This window comes from Poecilia reticulata, linkage group LG3 (genome assembly GCF_000633615.1).
Source record: "Poecilia reticulata strain Guanapo linkage group LG3, Guppy_female_1.0+MT, whole genome shotgun sequence".
Classification (NCBI taxonomy): Eukaryota; Metazoa; Chordata; class Actinopteri; order Cyprinodontiformes; family Poeciliidae; genus Poecilia; species Poecilia reticulata.
In genome coordinates this window covers 34,684,978-34,705,705 of record NC_024333.1, presented here as the reverse complement: position 1 = coordinate 34,705,705, position 20,728 = coordinate 34,684,978, and the positions used below count along the sequence as shown (strand labels likewise).

At 37.9% G+C, this 20,728-nt stretch overlaps 1 protein-coding gene across 1 annotated transcript in view; it reads right to left on the bottom strand.

The window, feature by feature from the left end:
* The window catches only part of LOC103462905 (protein kinase C-binding protein NELL1), a 236,769-nt gene that overhangs the window by 199,541 nt on the left and 16,500 nt on the right, over positions 1-20,728 (bottom strand). The window contains exon 4 of the mRNA XM_008405946.2: positions 4,234-4,384. Coding sequence (XP_008404168.1) covers positions 4,234-4,384 — 151 coding nt within the window. The remainder of the gene's footprint in view (positions 1-4,233; positions 4,385-20,728) is intronic.

Here is a 20,728-nt window from a genome sequence, read left to right as displayed (position 1 = left end):
CCATAAAAATGTAGCAATCAATTCAAATTACTGTCTCTCCTCCTCCTCTTTGTTCTCTGTCTGTGAGCACATCTGTGCTATGCAGGCATTCTGTCTCTCTTGGCAGAACAACAAAATTCACCCAAAAATCCAGCTAATACCTCTGAACAGACTGTACAAAACGGTGGACTTCTTTATTTTTGTTCAAGAACGCAACTAATATAAAGCAACGASAATAAATTAGGTTGTTTAGTGACAACATCCACCAACTTTTACTTTAACAAGACTCTTTTGAAAACGGCACCCAAAAACGACAGCTAGGTCATCAATCATTTCAGTACCTAACTGCACATTTCATCTTTAGCAGTAACCCTGTCGTAATAACCAATTAATTAATCAAACGATCAATTAAATTTGGCTTAATCATTTTCATTCTCATGATTAATATTTTTGAGAGGCAATTTTGTTAAGAGTCCACGATCATTTTTATTTATAATTTTGGTTGTATGTGGTTTTAACTTGCATCTTTTTTTTTTGTCATGTTTTAGTTTCAATATTTAAAATGTCTTCCATTTTATGTGTGAAGTACAAAACGTTGACTTTATAGGTCTTTTAGAGAGGGAGGACTGGCATGATTATGCAATAATAATTGTGTTACTTGAAAATGTTCTCAAACAACAATATCATCATTTATCGCGATAATTTTTGGGACAATTTATCATCCAGCAAAATGTGTTACCGTGACAGACCTGTCAGCAAGTTTTGCTTGTTGAACAATTAAAGAAAAACGTACTCAGTTAAAAATATATATTGTGGAGCAAAGTTACAATTAATAGAGCTAAAAATAAACTACAAACTGTGTTTGAAAAACTAAATTTTTGATTGCAAGATTAGCCAGAGGGCTGCCATTTTGTAAGCCGATGATAAACATCATGTTTTTAAGTTTGTTAGATTTTTTTTTGTGTTATGTTTGGATTTATAAGCTCCATAAAAAGTTGGAATAACATCTATAAACATCATTCGCACTGCAAAACATCCCTCTCTAACCAACTGAAAGGTGGTAAATAGCTTTGAAGTTAGTATTCCTCACAACTGGGTTTGCTAGAGTGTGGCTGAGTGTCTCTAATATAACATTTGCTTAGTCCAAGCGCTCCTCTGAGATACATATGTTGCATGATGCGTGTCATTGTGCCTGAAGGAGGAGAGCAGTTCTGTCAAGTGGCCCCATTTAGCCTTGCCTCACTGTTGTTTGGTCAACCCACTGTGCAACAATGATGCCTGCAGGTTATGTCACAGAGAAAGTGAAGACGGAAAGAAAGAGAGCGGACTGAAAATAAACTCTCAGGGTCACCTTAAAAGCACAGCCGAAGACGAGACGTGCTCCTCTCCAGAGTGCGCTGTGCAGAGTAATATGTGCTTTTCATAGAAGTAAAGGGACTTGGTGTACACAAAAACACAAATGTGCAATACTGCAAACAGACTAATATTCTTTTTCTTAAATTAATCTTCGGAGTATTTCTTTCAGCTTTGTACATGTAGAGACTTGAAGCCCATTTTTAGTGGAGAACATCTGTGAACATCAGTTTTCAAGTTTTACGTTTTCTTAATTTGATTTGAGACTGTACTTTGACTGGGACATTCCAACAGTGAATCTGTGCTTATAATCAGTTTTTTGGGCGATAAGTGTTTAATATCAGCTGTTATAAATTTTTTGTACGAATCTGAAACACTGCCAAGCTGGTGGCAGGACCTTTCTCGTTTTATCCACAGTTTTTAATTCACGCCATTGTATTTTAAAGCATCTATGAGGCACAGTGGCAAACCTTAAACTGTGCAAGTTACTGAACAAGTTGTTACTAGGTAACCAGAAATTAGTCAACATGTTGTTGCTAGGTAACCAAAGAGTGAGAGAGTTAGTCGATGCCATGAGAGGTTGAGCAGCTAAAGGCTTTCTTTCCTCTGCCTACATCCCCCAGAATGCCGTGCGGTTCTGGTTCAGTGAAATTATTTAATACTCTGTCAGATGCATTATCTACTGGTGTTGATCACATGTTTATTGCAATATATATTATTGATTTATTCTCTAGCCCTAGTTTTCCAAAAAAAAAAAAAGGCCAGATAAGTAAACAGTGGTCCTGTTAGTAAATTTCCTGTATTTGAAAGTTTAGTTTCAAAGGAGAGACAGAGCTGTAACACCAAAAGTCTAGGATACTGTTTTACTCTAGCAAACCTCTGATGCCTTCCCAGAACAGCTGGATGTACTCTCACATTCAGTCGAACAGATGGACTCTTAATGAACTTGTAAAGTGATTGGAAGACTTTTTTTTTAAGATCAAGAGGAAGAAACACACATGTCTAAAGAATTTTGAGCACCATTTTTCTTCCACAATACAATTAGGTAATGTTAAAGGGGTATGCCGTTTTTTTTTTTTTAAAGGTTCTGTTACGTAAGCCACTTTTTAACTCTGTAATCACATTTCCAACAAAGTTATGATGTTTACAGATTAGATTTACTCTAGGACTCATGAGAACCTACATCCAGTACAAAGCCTGTAATTGATATAGTAATTCTATTATCGTACAAAAAGTTTTCAATTTGAAAATGTCCCTTAGCAACACAGATTTACATTTAAAGAGGATTTCATTTCTACACGTCTCTAAATGCAGAGAATTGTAGAAATGCTGCTTGTGCCCTATAGGCTTGCGGTCATAGCTTTGAACACAAAAAAGCTGAAATTTTAGTCATATGAAGTACTTTAAACCTTCTTAGATACCATCAGTTAACTTTATCAGAGCCCCACATTAGCTGAAAGTGCTGCTTTTTAAGGGTTCTGGTGCTACACTCTAGAAGACCAGCTCCGTCTTTAAAGGTCTGTCCATCAGCATAGGGTCCGTCTGGTCAGCCATTGTGTATGACTTTGATTTTTGTCTTTATGCTCTGCAAACACAGCAGACGAACTCATTCACAGACTCGCTGAGCTGCATGTCTTACAGAACTGTAGGCTTTTACCTTCAGAGGGTGAGATGAAAATCAATGCTGCCTGCCCTTTAAAACAATTCACAGCTGTGGAGTTTCTCAGGGGGCTGGAATGAGCTCACTGCTCCCGCTTTCATACATCTTACAGCATGGAGTTCTGCAGTAACAATCCGTCCACTCCCTCAATTTCTATAAGACCCGGATTCACCAAAGAAGTCTTACAGATGGCATTCACTCAAAAATAGGTATTTTCTGAACTGGATGTTTATGGTAGCTCATTATAAAATATCACATTCTAGTTAGGCTTCCACACCTTTACTGATTCACGTCTAAATATAGACCACGCAATGCAACACACTGTTTGGTAGTTCACAGCTGTGTTTTTCTGACTGAAAATATGAACTAGGCAACTTTCAGCTCAGAGTGTAGAAAAGCAACATGATTCCAGCCAATCAGCAATGCAGCTCGACTTAGACTGACATTTATGTAAACATGCATTCCGCTTCACTTAAAGGCGACTTATTATGCTTCCTTGAACGGGTTAGGATAGGCCTGCAGGCTATACAAAACATTTTTATTACATTTTTTGTACAAAACATTTAGATAAGCCCATTCTGAGCTACTTTCAGAATGAACTGCCCCTTTAAATCCAAATAAGCTGCTGCTTGCCACGCCCCACAACTCAATGTTCACTCGTAGGTGAAAGTAGCTGAAAAAGACACGCAATTACACAATTGTACATATTTGAAACGCAGTAGAAGAGCCTCAAGCACAACCAACACAAATGCACCAAGTCGTTTCTGAATGGTAAATCATCAACAATATATATGTGCTGGTGGTAAAACAAGCTCACCAAACATTCTGGAACTTAGGTTGCTAGGTGATGGGTGACGAGCCGCTGTGGTTGCTAAGTAACGGGCTGGGTTTTGCTGGGGTTGCTAGGTGAGGGGCAGTGCCTGCTGATTTGTAACTTTACATTATGGAGGTTTTTAAAACAACTCATTTTCCAAATGACACAAAAGAAAACATTAACTTATTGCCAAAAGACGTTTTTTTTTTTTAAGCGGTTGGGCTGTTTTTAGAAGCAGTAGTTTCCCAAATGGAAGATTTGTTAATTTTGCATTATACGTCACCCTTAACATCTCAAAAAGCTTCAAGTAAGACCAGCGATACACTTCGAGCTCCACTGAAAATTAGTGCACTCTGTATTGCATGCAAGATAATATTTCGGGAAAGGGAGCAGCGGGACAGTAAGTAGAGGATAACAGATGGATTACCTGTGCTCCGACTCGTGGATTGAGAATATGACTCCCGATGTGGAGGACTTCTGCTGGATGGTGGCCAAGAAGGTGAATTCACTTTTACTCCTGAACAGTTGCACCACTCTTTCTGTGATGTGTGGTGGGGCGTGAACTGCCCTCCCAACATCTGCAGGAATAAAATAAAATAAAGGTTAAAGTCTTTTCACAGCCAGTGCACCGTCTTGCCCTCTCTGTGCTACTGTCACCAGTATGAGAAAACTATTACTGGGCTCGCATGGCAAAATACACACTGGTATTTTTGCTCTTGCTCCTCTTTTCTGCAATACAAGTTTGTCTAGCATATTGTAAAAGAATAAAAAATAAAACTGCTGGTGTGATGAATCTTCATGTGCCAATTTAGCAGCCTTAACATTTAAGTGGATTTGTGCATTTTTTTCTTTTGTTCCAAATATGTATATGTTCTTCGTAGTAAAAAAATAAGTTCAATTCGGTTATCCATAAACTAACAATCAACTTTAGCAGAGTAATATGTAAATTATAGACAAATATCTCCGTAATCTAATCAAACACAATCTGGGTGACCTAAATGACCTTACACAGTTCTTTAAGTTTTATATCAATAATCTCATTTAATCCATGTGTAATTAGTGTGAAACAAAGATGAACCAAATTCCTAAAACTCCCTGGAGAAAAGAAAATACACAAAAAACCAAAATAAAACCACCTCTAGAGTATCTGGGAATTCAAAGCTAGTTTGGGCTCAGATGGAAAAAAGTCTAATAAACAACAAAGCTCCTTATAATCTAAAATCTACAGCTAAAAAGCCAAACCCTGATATCTGATTTTAGTTTTAGATCTAGGAGACCGAGTCGTTTGTGTGAAACGGTTCTGATTAAACATGCCCCTAATGATGATAATGATTACATTTGGGATCTGCTGCAAACTCATTAGAGCCAGATAATTTAATTAACCTGTTTTCAGAACATGCAAAACATCCAACAATGACATGGAAGGCCCGTCACAAAGACACGTCACAATGTGTCACAAAGACACATTTTCCTGGGCAATAAATTGTCCCAGAAATTATGATAAACGATAATATTGTTTTGAGTCCATTTTCAACGTCAATGTTTGTCCACTCATAGACCATCCACCCATTTTCTAACACCCTTGTCCCTCAGTGGGGTCAGGAGGTGCTGGTGCCTCTCCAGCTAACGTTCCGGGCGAGAGGCGGGGTCACCCTGGACAGGTCGCCAGTCTGTCGCAGGGCAACACAGAGACACACAGGACATTCAACCATGCACACACACACTCACACCTAGGGACAATTTAGAGAGGCCAATTAACCTGACAGTCATGTTTTTGGACTGTGGGAGGAAACTGGAGTACCCGGAGAAAACCCACGCATGCACAGGGAGAACATGGAGACTCCATGCAGAGGGACCGGGGCTGGGAATCAAACCCAGAACCTTCTTGCTGCAAGGCAACAGCTCTACCAACTGCGGCACAGTGCAGCCCCCTCAAAATTAAATCAACTTTAATTTTGTTAAAAGAACACTCAACACTGCAACTGGATGATATTTTAAATATCCAAATAAAAACCATGGAAAACAGAAAGCATAAGTAAATCATAAAATATTATCAGAATAGAAAATATTGAGCTCATTTTAATTGATTAATTGATTTACTGCGACAGGCATGGAGAGGGACTTGTGCACATGCAGAGTGGAGGGAACACGTGCCTGAAACCCCAGAGCTGCAACTCCTGCGCTTCCACAATGCAAGCTTTACATGACAGACAGTCCAGTGGAGAGAAGCCTGTAGTTGTCTGAAGCAAAGGGCTTTTAAATCTCCCCAGGGTGACAGCAGCCTGCCTGCCCTCACACTCAGCCTCCCCACTGTCACAGCCCAGTTGATGGAGAGTCACTTCTCCCAGCCTCCGACTCTTTTCTACATGCAGTCTCTCTGACCACAGTCAGACATTAGATCATCCACTTTAATCGACAGGGACACCAGCCCCGTTTTTACGGTGAGGACGCGGTCAGACCTCAGATTTCTTAACCTTCACCCAACTGACAAATAAAATGCCGCTGTCGCATGTCAAGGTCAACAGTCATGCATTGATTTAATTATAGCACATATGTACGTGTGAAGTTCTTCCTCGTCACAGCCTTAATCAGTTCCAGCAAATTGAGGTAATGACTCCTATCCAATAAATGTTGGACATTAACGAACACAAAGTCMATTCTGTGTAAATCAGTTCCTCAGATCAACTGTTTAATCTCAGTGATTAGCTGATCCGGCAGCAGAAGACCACACCAGGTGCCRCTTCCATCTACCAACAGGACACTGAGGCAGAAATCCACACAGGATCCACAAAACTGGGCAATAACCTATTGCTGTGATTTCAGATGTTTGAGGCTACAGCTAGGAGTTTAATGATGTGGAAGATTCGTTCCCTCTCTTTACCATYAACACCAGCGGTGGACWGAAACAGAGTACGTTTACTTAAAAACTTGCGTACATTTTTTGAGCATCTTTACTTTATTTTTTGGGGAACTTGTGACTTTCGACTCCACTGCGTCTCTAAAACGCTTGTAGTTACCTTCTCCATTTGGCTCGGCATAGCTTACTTTACTTAGTTAACGGTGTCGCTTTTACTAGGGAGAAGAAAATGATGTTTTTTCTTCTTCGGGTGAGGGAATGCCTTAAATAAAATAATGAAAATACCTGTAACTGAGTTTTTACAGGTGGTGTGGACTTTATAGTAAACTGGTTATACATGTCAAAGTACGTACATCAGTACAATAACTTCAGGAAACTTTTGAGTGAGCCATTTTACCTTAAGTCGAGTGATTTGACTGAGTATCGACACTTYCTTCTCTTTCCTTTTATGGTGAAACAGAAAACATGTCACCCAACAAATCTACAGCAGCTGTGTGAAGTTGCCACGTCAATATCTCTAAGAAATCTTTCTRAAATGTGAAATCCCTGCAACCAAGCATTAGTGTACTTTTTCTAAAAGCAAAAAGAGTCCCAATCTAGCATTAGCATTGTGAGGTAGAAATATGGACTSACTTTATGCTATGCAGGTTAATGTTTTCCCAGGTGAAGATGCATCAGCAGCCTGTTGCAGAAGCTCTAGTCTTCCATTTCATTTTGATTTGCTCAAAGCATCTCCAGGATCAGTAAAAGTCTGTGCTGCTTAATGCTAATTTCTGCAAGTATTTCTGGCACTTTTTAGACATCTGTTATAATAAGCACCTCTCATGGGTAACCATGCCAACAGGGAACTTGTTTACATGTAGGTTCAGCTGATGGAAGCTCCCAAAGTTCATCCAGTGCCCAGAATAACACCTCATGTCTGAGGATTGGAARTGAATATGTACAAAATGTAATGCAACACAGAAAAGCAGGAAAAAACAGCTAATTTCAACTACCTGCAGTGGCAATTAGCTCTTCTTCACCTTCTTTGGTTTCTTCAGTTCCTTATTAGGACTGAAAGAAAATGTCACAGTTGCGTTGCTGCAACAGCCAGTGTATATTCTGGATATATAGATGGTTATATACTGTATTTGTCTCCAAGGCTAACAGCCATTGATGACAATTATAGAATACAGTATTGACATTTCAAGAAAAAGATGAATAATTTTARAAGCCAAGAATTTTATTCCCAGAAAAAAAAAAGTTTTAATTAAAAGGATAGATTTATGTCAACAACTTTAATGCAACACAAGTCGATTTTCAAATTCTAAACTTTACTAAAAATGTAATTTCCTCATACTGTACACTGAGACAGTTCTGCTACACCTCAAATTGTTTAAAAAAAGCAAAGCATTAAACCAATTCATTTATCATTTCTGTCTGAATCCCCAACACTGCAGTGATGATGAKGAGCGATGAAATGGTGGGATTCTTGAAGCCTGTGCTGCATACATTACTCTCAGGTTCTTGTCGACATCAACAAAACCATTTACAGTGACAGGGGGAACAGGTAGAGTGGGATGGTTTGTCACCCAGCAGTCAGGTTGAAGTTTAGCGTAGCAGGCAGCAGCCAGCTGTCGCCCCCCCTCTCTTTCCCCATGTTACAGCTCATCACTTTAATCAAAAGCCTGGCGCTTCCTCCCCCAGCCTGGCAAAGTCTCACACATGTCCCCTTTAAGTGGCAGCGAGGAAGAGGAGCTAGACGGAAGTCCAGAGAGCCTTCACTCATCAAAGCTGCAGCAAGGCAAGTCTCTGAGGACTTGAGTCTGATTTGATATGGAAAACTAGTGTGACCATGTTTCTACCAGATAAGCACATTACCGCATAATGCTTCAGTCTTTGCCACAGGCACAAAGCAGATCAAGGCTGAATTTTCTTCAGGAGTCCAAAGTCCAACATCCAAGAAACTTGCAAGAAAACGTCTCATTCTGCCGCTCACTCAGAGAAAACACATGCACTGCATGTACTGATGTTTGCAGCTAATGTCACAAAATGTAAAGATACTGAAGTCAAAGATTGTCATACACAGACGGCAAAGCAAAATCTTACCAAGTATTCGTCTAATTTCCGGTGCAAATATCTTAGAACACTTGAAATAAGACAAAACTAACCTACAAGTAACTTCAGGAAGATGTAGGAGTTTGTTTTAAGTCAATAATTTCTTAATATTGATTAAAAGTGCCAGTTCCACTAGCAGATTATTCCACTTATAACATGGAAAAAATGTCTTGTGTGAAATAATCTGCCAGTGGATGTAGAATCAATATTAATAAAATATTGATCCAACACAAGCTCCTTTATCTTTCTAAAAAGTTTCCTTAAATTAGTTTTTCTTATTCAACATGTACTAGAAACCAGACAAAAATACTTGGTAAGATTTTGTGTCTTTGCAGAAAAAAATGAAATTTGAAAGAAAAAGTGATACTCTGTAGATAGTGTTCATTAAAATCTACATAGTTTACAGTTCTTATTTGTGAACTATATGATATGTATTACAATATTTTATTTTAGAAAATTTAAAATGAAATATGTTTGCTCAATTTTTTCAAAAAAGGGTTGAGATGCAGGTGAAATAGAAACTAAATTGACACCATCATATGGAAAATTTTATTTAAAGTTCTTATTTGTTTCTCAACTTTTGAAGATTTCAAAAGTTACAGTTTCACTGTACATGAGCCGAGTTACACCTGCACAGGTGATGCAGATCCCTGGAGTCATACGTTTATATTTATTTTAGTCTTCGGCAATGAAATGCTTCCAGAAATATTTTAGAAACTATCATCAACGGAGCTGGACTGGAAATATCCTCTTCATCAAACTGGCCTTGTGGCTGTAAAAGGACACCAACCTCATGTGCATTTCTCTGACTTAAGACTAAAAAACCTGCAAATTCATCAGATTGCTAAACAAACAGGCAGAATTGCCCCGTCAGGTGAGCATATATCACCTCACAAATGGAGAAATACTTCATCCGTTTAATTCACTGATCTGAAAATAACACGTTTTGAAAATTAAATGTCAGATTTTACTACTATTACATGTATTATGCGTGAATAAATGCTTTTCTCAGAGGAAACGTGGATCTCTGTTGGTTCTCCAGTGTTTTTCACCTACTGAACAATTTCTGGCAGATTGAACCGAATGCAAAGGATTTTACATACGACTTAAACATTGAATATGTCTGCAGGATTCCGTCATAGACCCGGAATTATACTGGGACACAGCCAGGTTTATTCTCTGTGCTACAGTAAAATATGTTGAATAGGAAACATATTTTCTATATAGATGACGGTTGATGGAAATGTACTGCAGACTTTTAAGTCTGCAAATTAAACATTTACTTAAGAAACCTTCTCCAGATCAAAATGACTTCATAAACTACAGACCTATATATAATCTCCCTTTCTTATCTAAAATAATTATGAACTTAACAGCCAATTGAGGTTGTGAGCATCTAAATGGTAACGACTTGTTTGAAGAGTCGGATTTAAGAGCTCTTCATGACACTGAAACAGCAGCAGTGAAAGTCACCAAATAATATTTTCATGGATTGTTGTGTGTTCTTGTTCTATTAAATCTCAAAGCTGCATTTGATGCAATTCTCTTAGAAAGTCTTGAGCAGGATTTAGGGATAAAGCGAACAGCAGTCGGCTGGTTTAAAACGCTTTTATTTAAACAATCGTTACAATTCAAAGTTACTTTTTGAGAACCACATCCATTTTAACTGAGGCAGTTTGGGAAAATGCAACTGCAGATACTTAGCTATATCTATAAATCCTCATGAAGCTAAGCAGTTATATAGTCTACAGACATGTGAAGATAAATACCTGAATGACTTAAGATTTGAATCACTTTGAATAATAAACTGAACTTAACTGCAGTATCTGGGATCTTTTTATAATTTATAATTTGTAACGGATTCAGATGACGTGTTTGAATTGTCGTTGTATAAAGTGCAATTAACCGAATCAAACACATTCTGCTTATTTTTTTTTGCCGTATGATTTTTATGAAGCGTTACCGTAATTTCCGGACTATGTGAGTAATTTTATTTCAGTATAACCTAACGGTTTCTTGTGTAATACTTTAAGGTAATCATCCCATCAAATGTCCTAATAGCTTAAGATGTAAAAGAACTGATTAGTCAAAGCTTAGAAACAATGTTCTACTTCAGTTTGATAACTAAAAAAACAACGAAAATCATGGAAAAATATCCTCAGGATAAAACAATCCTACCACATAAACAGATCATAGTTTAGCTGTATTTTATTCTGAAATTCTAATGATTAATGTCCGTCTGTCTTATTCACTAGCAAGAACAAATAATCTGTTGTGAAAGAGCCACCATCCAGTCAATAACAACAAAAAAATGCTTCCAAAAACAAACAAGGCCTTGAAGCAGTGTGACTCAAAAAATCCCACACCAACTAAATTTCATCGGCCGATCCCCTATTTTTCTATCCGTGATTGAAGCCAGTCATTTCTCCCACATTTTCAGCCCTGCAGTCATCTGCACATCCACAGCAGGCCATCCAGTCATCCATCCAGCACACTGTCCCTGAGGAGCTAGCCTGTTTTTGGCTGCTCTAGGCAGGTCTGCACTGGTGAGTAACGGAAAGACACCAGACTTCTGAAGTAGGCTTGGACTGGAGTTGAGGATAAAGAACTGACACGTGATGAAGAAAGAAGAAGAGAAACACACATGACTCACCAGGCGATATTTAGAACAAAGTCCACAACAAACACTTTGACTCCATTAGAGCTAAATCAGAGAAGGATTTTCTGAGATTAAAATGACACACAGAGAGCTTYAAACTAAAAAACGTAGGAGCTGAGACATGTTACTGTCAAATAAATAAATTAACAAGGTTATTGGTGTGAGGGGGAAAAAAAGCTTCAAATGTAAAGAAATGCTAAATACCAATTGAAACTGGCAGTGCAGCTGAGAGGGAACAGTGTACAAACAAAGAGGGAGAATACACTTTGATGCGCATGAAGGATGCTGGAAGTGCATGTCAAGCAACCTCCAAACAGTTGTGCTCTCAGCAAGCATCTCCTAACTTAACTTGGCTTGTGTTTGAAGAGCTCCTCAGCTGCTGAAAAATTCATAAAACCAAATCAATAAAACATTAATGATACTTTTTCAACCTCTCCTTCCCCTTTGTAAGAAGATGAGCTGACAGCAAACATTTAAAACCCTATATTTTCCATCCTGTTGGTTCCCGGTGTGATGTCATGTGTCACGCATCTAATGAGGCTGGCCACAGATGGCAGTCTGAGTGTGTAGCTTCTGACGGAGGTAATAACCCTTTATCACACACCATCAGACTGAGTGCACTTTGATAACTGTAAATAACGATGAAACTCGGAGAAATAAAGACCGTCCATATGAGGGCGAGTCGCCGGCTGCCACTTAAAGGACCATAATGTAGAGCACTGACAGATTTCTACACCGCAAATATTTGATGTTGGTCAGAGTGATGAAGATTTCCTTCAGGGGCCTCCAACGTTTGCATGGGATATTTCTAATACACTCCACACATAAGCACAGCAAGGACCCGATCCCAACGGTAAGMCAGAAGAAAAGAGGATTCTTTATCGTCAAACTCATTTTTATTTTGGGCCGTATCAAAAATCTGAGTGTCTTAAAAAGGGTCGGTTGTGTCGGAATCTATTCATAAAACCCATTAAATTGCTAAAATATCAATAAATAGCTGTTTTGTTTCAGCATTCAATAAATGTTTCTTGAAGTGAAACAATATCAAACATCTTTTCACACTGAWMAGTCCAGCCAGGATTTTGTGATTGTTTTTGTGATTTCTTTGCAATTGAAATCAGATTTTTTATTTAATTAATATTGCCGTTATGAYAGACAACCAGTATTAAATATAACGTATATAATTTATTAGGTTTTTGACACTGTAAAAAGCCACCATGCTGCTGATTTTACCACCGTTTCGTGCTTCAGTTAGGCTCCAGACAATCATGCGCTTCGTCAACATCACCAACCTCCTCCACGCTCCCCAAATATCGGACCAATACCAATATGTTAAAAAAATTACTAATACAAGCCAATACATTGTGCATCCATAACAATATGTTACTGAATAGCATCAAATTATAGTTTGATTAGATAATACTGGCCAACTTTTTTCTTATTCCATGCGTAACGATTGCTCAACAGTCTTGGGCTTAAAGCTCGATGCTCTATGAACTTTGACTGGGCATTAACAAAAACAATCCACTGAAAAAGAAGCGTCCACAGTTACAAACACAGTCTACATGGAGAGTTAACGTTTTAGAAAAATGTTCAAATCAAAATTACAAAATACAAATAAAATATGCGAGCGACAGGATCTGCTTAGATTTATGTTATTTTATGTGAGACAAATTAGAGCATTAAATACATTTTAGGTTACAAATGTGAGGTGATGACAWAATCAATATGCAGATTTGTGAGTGATGTCATGATCYCAATATGATTAAAAATATGATTAAATAATGAAAACCCATTCATGGTGGACTTTGAACTTTATGCGGTGAAGTATGAACATAATTTAATTCATTATTTTAATTTGTTCAACTGAATTTAGAACTATACGAGTATATCTATATTGCATATAAAGCCAGGAAAGGTTCTGGATCATATTCTGTAATTCTGGCAAACTGTCATTTTATTCATTGTACATAATTTTAYCTGCAGTGTGTGGATGAGAAATGTCAGCCAGACTACTGATCTGGTTATGCAATGATGAAATAAGAAGTATTTTAAAATCTCCCCTCCACTCCAGATCCTGTGYATTTCATACTGAGCAGAAACACAGCTCACCTAATTGTTTTAGTTGAGCAGCTCTGTCTTCTTTGGAGYGTCTGAATCCTGCCTCTGTCTTTCATCTTCCTAGAATTGCTTTTTTTTTTTTTTTTTTGCTTCACGTCAGCTTTTTACTTATTTATGGTTTTGTAATGAAACAGCTCTTGGATTAAAGCACCGCAAAAGGAGAAGTAATCGCAAATCCACGTAGAGAAGGGGAAGCTTGGCACTCCGTATTTTGCAGCCTGTGAGCAAGCTGTTTAATGTCACGCCCATATGCAATATGTCAGGCATTATTGCAGGTATTAGCTATGTGCCTCTGGGCCGTGACAGATATTTTCTGGGTGAGAGGCGAGATGCCCTTGGGTGACCACTGGTTGTATTATCCCTTTGTATGCGTATATGTGTGTGTGTGTGTGTGTGTGTGTGTGTGTGTGTGTGTGTGTGTGTGTGTGTGTGTGTGTTCGCTGTCCCATCGCGATCGTATCTCTCAAATCTGCTCAGCATGCTGCCCACATGCACCACTTGTTTGCTCCACTCCTATTGTCTTTTTTTTTTTTTACTCTCTTCCTTATTTAAAAGCAAAAAGAAAACACAGTAGAGGTAAAACATTTAGTCTTGTTGCAGTTTGTAAATTCATGTAAAATTATGGCCATCAATGCCAACAGGTATGATTAACAATTTTAACGAGTTAATATTACACATTGCAGATTAATCAAACTAGCCATTTTGACGCTGATGGCTCTGCAGGATTAGGATGAGCGACTGTCGCTTCAGTGCAAAAGCTCCACAGGAAACGGATGTTCTTAAATTAATGTTTAAAACAATAAGACTTCCTGAAAGTAAAAACTGAGAATTTTCCAGAATCTTCAGAAAACTGCTTAGTTCATTACTTTTAGAAATTGTGGAGCATTTAGGTCAACATTTAGCTACTTTTATAAACTGTGGAGTACTTATTACTTTAGACCAACATTTAGCTTTATACTTTTAATATCGGAACAAGACCTTGAAAAACTCCTGCTAGTTTACAAATCTAGAAGAACAAACTTAAAAAGTACCATCTACTTAACAACCGTGAACAAGAATCAAACATGGAGAAGCAACATTTAGTTTTATCAGAACAAGAATTCAGAGAAACCACTAGTAGTTGGACTACTTCATCTTAACCAATATGTAGTTTTGTACTTTTTCCTTTTTGTCTTTTTCTTGTATTTTTTATATAATTCATGTAAAGCACTTTGAACTGACTTGTTCCTGAAAATGAGGTCATTTTATTTATATAGTACATTTACACACAGTTAAATGAGGGTTAATTTACTATATAAATATATATTATATATGTTTTACTGTCTCAGTAAAATGTTTTACTGAGACAATAAAACATTTTCTCAAACCTTTCTTGAGAATGTGTATACAGTGGCAGTTTGGTCTGGGTGATATGGGCAGATGCCCAGAGTGGCAGCAGAAAGGGATGGGCCAAGAACTAGAAAATAAAATACATTTTATCAGTCAGTTGTCCCCTGAATAAATTTGCTAGTACTTGTATGCAGCAAGTCCCCCTTAGTTACATTTGAGTACATGCTTTCTGCCACAAAGAACCCCTAAAAAACAAATAAGTGCTTGTTTTTAATTAGCTGGAGAGCAGTAGAAAGAGGAGCTTGAACCACAACTCCATGCATATTTATATTTCAAGCTTACAAAGTAAGGCATAGTGATTAACTGAACATCGAAATTGATTTTTGAAATCAGCAGAATTGGTAAAAATGCAAAGGAAGTCACCCAAAGACTCATTCTTCCAGCTTTCTCCAGAGCACGGCTAATTGAGATAAACAGCTGAGTAAGCAAATGGCTGGATGAAGAGCTGGTGGGTGAGACTGTTGATTTCGTTCAACACTCAGTGTTTGGCTGTTTGTCAGGAGGAGCAGTATGAACATGGTGAGGAGGTAATTAAGCCTGGCTGAGTTGCATTACGTGAGGCTTTATGTACAAGCTCCCTTGTATTTATACAGACGTTCCAGCTATACAGATGTAAACTCCTCCAGAGATAGCCTCAGTCCCAGCAGAGGGTCTACCGCAGGCCTGGCAGATACTGATACAGCTGCTCAAAGCTCTTAGCACTCAAACATATTACCTCACATCTCATTTCTACCCGTCTCTCCTATGTGGGTTGGTGTTTAGCAGAAATACGAGTGTGTGTCTGAATTCTGTATGCATCTGTACAATATGTGCACCAGTAGCCAGCTGTGATGTTAAAGCCTTCCCACAGCAGAGATGGGTTGTGTAGCACTAGAGGGGTGGAGCAGATTGAATCTCAGCCTTTAGAGTTTTTAGCAAAACACACACAGAGACATATAACTGCTTTGAAAAAGAGATGAGACCCACAGGCGCTGGATGTAAACAGCATGAAAATGTAACTCTTAAGCTTATATTAAAACTTAGATTGGTAACTTGATATAAATAACCCCTCGTGGTTTCTGAAACTCTGTTCTTGACTCGGGTGGAGGGAAAAAACAGGAAGATTCAAGGTTTTATCACCAGTGCCAATCACAGCCTCCGAGATGAGATTAGAGGTAGATGGATGTCACTTCAAAGACCCTGGAACTGCAAACCGGTGCAGGCAAGCGGCTGAAAGTTGATTTTCAAGCTCAAGTAAAAATGTTTGTAATATTAGATGCATGCATATCTGCTTTACAGCAAAATACTTCCTTCCAAAGTTAGCATGTTCATTATAAAAGTTGCTAATTTCAGACAGACAAAAAAGCATTTAAAGCTGCAGACATCGGTCATTTATGATCCAATCCATGTTAACTGTAATTTTTTTAATTCCTTCCGAATGTCGGCATCATTGACTTGACTTGTCTATGTTAGATCTGCATATAGCCAAAGCCATTTCTTGGTGGGATAAGTTGGATATAAAATGTCACTCTTTGGTTTGTGGAACAGAACTTTAAATGTTTTTTTCCCCATCGTTTCACAAAACTGGAAATGTTCAGAGTTCGGTCCTATAGGCAATCAAACCAACGATGCATTTTCAATTGGTAGAATCACATTTTACATTGTAATCCAGTTTGATTAAAGATTTTAAAATAAACCAATTTAAACACTCAGGTCTATTGTTGACTTTCCTTTCTGCTACAAGCAAAAGAATAAAGAAACATCCACACATTCTCTCCATATCTTAAAGCCATTCAAGCAGTTAGGCCACTATCTAAAAACATAACAGTCCTGTTAGAGAACAAACAGAATAATACTTCACCAAAAAACAAAGAGGCATAGCAGAACAAACACACACATTCCTGTTCCCTCTTATCTGAGCAAATGGGACATCAATTCACACAGAGGCAAAGCAGAAAGGAGGCAACTCATCAAATATGGACTGCTAGTGTAAACTAGCTGCTGTGTGTGGAGCAATATCTCTATGTGCGCTCCGAAAACCTGTCAGCAGCAGATTATTCACGCGGGACGCCATTTGGAGGCGAAGCCACAGAGTTCAGTGACTCTAGCTGCGCTGCAGTTGATTATGAAGTGAGAAACAATGAATTATTACAACAAATGGTGCTCCAGATGTTGCCTCAGTCTTCATGACAAACACTGTGCCTCGTCGAGCGTAGACGAGTGAGCTTAACGTAACGCGAGGCTGAAAAATCTCTGGCTCTTCTCTGCTGCGAGGTGAAGTCGGGTGCAGCTTCCCTCCTCTGAATAAATGCTAATTATGACACAATATCTTGGGCTCGCTCGTCTAATATTTAGCTTAAAGAGAGTAACCATAGATTACTTTTGGACAGTGTTTTTGGAAAAATCTCTTAAAGTTTTGTCTTTTAAAGGTAAAAAAGTAGATAAATGTCACCACAATTTGCACATGAGGACTTCAAGAAAATCTGTATTTATACAAATTACACACAGATAGACACCATTTATCAATTTATAAACATAAATTGTGAGCAATAATTGCATTAAATGTGGTTTTTAATGTTTGCTTAGGAGTTAAAGAGAATAACTGAAAGCCACGTTTTGTGCAAGTTAAAGTGGGCGATTCTTGTGCAAAACACTGAATCCCATTTAAAACTTGGGATCAGTGCTTCCACTTTGTCAGAGTAGGTTGAAGGTGTTGCTTTATGTTTGAATAGATTATCTCCAACTGCTTGCTTTAGGATTTAAAAGCTTTTATGCCCCCTACGCATGTTCAACATACATTTTTATTCAACTACTGGCAATAGTTACAGCAATAATAGAATATCTCTTATTATAGGATATTTTAACACCAACAATCAAGGTTCCATATCTTTCCACACAGTTAAATGTCCAAGTCTGTTTCCATGTGAGGGTTAATTTCCTGCCTCCATCAAATGCATGATTGTATAAGCTGTTAAAATTATAAAAGCAAATATTTACTCCTTAGAAAAAAGTTTTAACAATCCATTGTTTTACTTTCTAAAATGCAGAAATATTATTAATAGGCTTTGAATTATGTCAAAAAAGTTAGAAATACAAAAAACAGTGGACGTTGTTCTTTTGTACTGATTGAGATTAAAAAAAAACATGTTGATTTTTAGATTTTTGTAAAATAAGGAATTTTTAAAACAGCACGAGCATACCCAAGAATATTCATCGTATTTTTACTAAACTGAATCAAATTATTTTCTGAGTCATTAAAATAAATAACGTATGGATATACTTGAGTGACAGATTTATCCTTCATGCTGAGGAACTGAATAACACGCTAAGTGTATGTGGCAGCTGAATGCACCGCCTCTGTTCCTTTTTAAACCATTTCTCAATTTCAGCTCTTGTGCCTTCAAGACATGAATGTAAACCCATGAAAAGCCCAAAGACAAGAAGAGGAGTAGATTTCCTTACCGTTTTTAGGTACGTCGCTTCCTCCTTTGACCCAGACTAAAGAAAATGACAGCTTGAAGCAAAAAGCAGCCGCTGCACACATTTATTTCCGTTTCTTCATTTTTAATCTTTGCGTCTTTGATCTTACACTGCCAGCATTTGTTGTGCGCTCCTTCTGGGCACTGAGGTTTGAAACAGTGTGGCAGGTAAAATATGCACTTCAAGTCCTAAATAACAAAATCCAAACTACTTCAAACCAGCTCCGTGTGTTATACACTCAAGTTCATTAGATACAATTCAGAAATAAAATCCTTTTAGAAAGTCAAACTGAGCTCGTTTCTGTTTGGGTGTCTCTCGTTTGCAAGTAGGTTTGACGCCAAGGTGTTAGCTGGACACGTCTTAGTGCTCACTTGAAATGAATACTTATACCAACTCTAATGTTTATCCCTTGGATAACAGGATTGTTTTTTTGTTGTTTTGTTTTTATTGAGCTGCAAGGATCTCTGAATCCAGCCGGATCTGTTAGAGCCAACCATGACAATGCAGCGGATCTGCTGAAAAACAGGAAAATTTTACCCCATAGCTACGATTACAACAGTGGAGAAAACGGTCATGCATTGGCCAGAACGGGTTACCAGAAAAACTCTGAAACTACAGAAAAACTGTATTTCATTACCAAGACAAAACAGTTTTTTATTGCCTACAAAAACTGAAAAATGATCAAATCAAGTTGCAGCTTGATTTGTTTCACCATGAAAGTCAATGGTATTAAATGTTCAAAGCCATTTTTTATCATTAACTAAGCATAAATAATAAAGTTAATATTTCGTAATCCTAAATTTGTTACTTTGGAAAAGAGGAAGATCTTTATATTAAAATGTTCATATCTAATTTAAACAAAAGGTAAATCCTGCTAATCTTATTTTAATACATTGTTGTCGCCTTCTTGAAGATTTAATCCATAAAACATTTGTAACGAGTTTCTTTCAAAAGGGTGATGAAATGCCGATTTATTTTTAATGCAATATTGAAACTATTTAAACAGGATGACTCAATAACCAGACATCCACACAACAAACAAAGCTGCTGCACTACAAACTAGAGTTTACTTTCCTTATTTCAAAATGTTTTCATTAACTTTAAACCATGCAGAACATTTTATCGTTCAAACCTGACCTCTACCTTTGACTACGGAAGAGGAAGTTTATTTTCTCCCAAAGCCGCTTAGACCTTCGTCTGTACTTTAAACACATAAAAATCAGGACGACTAGTCTGGTGGGGTGTTGACATGGCGACAGCGACACCCTCCGCATTTGTTGCATGCTTCGGCTCAAGTTTAAAGGTCGTCAACGACATCTTTTGCTTTTAAGTTGCCATGGCTCTGTCTGGCGGCCCGGTAAATTAATAGTCATTTGCAGCAGTGGTGGTGTCGGGGTTGTCTTGGCAACCAGGTTTTTGGACTTTGGTGGAAAATTCATGAAATGCTACAACCGCGTCCACCTGGAGGTAACCGGTTCTGCATCGTGTTAGTTAGGAAGCAGTGGAGATTTATGACTTTAAGCACCACTCCTGAGTAAGATTCCTCTGTTCAGTTAAACAAACTGCATATTTATAACAACATAAAGCACCAAGACTGTCAGCAGCTACTCAGTAGAAAGTATCTTCTACGTATAGAAGGTAAACTAGTGAGGTATATTCAGTGAAAGCAACTTTCTTTTATAAATTGCATTTGGTGTGAGGTCTTAAACATGACAATGATTCTACAAGCTGCTTTGCAACCTTCAGTGCTAATGAAGTAACAACCAAGCAACAGTAAACCAAAAGGTCTCGCTGGATGCCATTACCTAAACTGTGATCCCTTTTGAAAGCAACAAAATCTGTCTGCTCTTGTTCATCACATATGTCATAATGCTATGAAAGTGTCATAAGCTCTAATTAATCGGAACAGTAAAATTCCAGTTCAAATCTGCAACAGCCTGCAAAGCCATCAAAGTGTATGTGAATCCAATTATAGCATCCCTGTGATACCATCAAAACAAAGGCAATGGCTGCAGGCAGGACAAAGCGCAGCTAATTATATTAAGCCTGTGATGGAGATTGGAAGCAGCTGTTAGACTGAGTCTGTGCGCCCTAGCAGGAGTTTGGGACAGGAAAGAACAGCGTTTAATTGCACCATGCTGAGGTTCCTGCACCAGTTGGCAGTCACGGATTTTAAAAGAGGAACTTTTAAGATTGCAGATGACATTTCTCTGGGTGTGATAATGAGCAATGCTTAACAAGGAGCTTGTATTGCTTGATAAAAAAAAATAAAGACATTGCATCTACTTTTTTTTTTTCCAGTCAGACATTTTTAAAAGTTACATTTCAAGGAGCACAAAC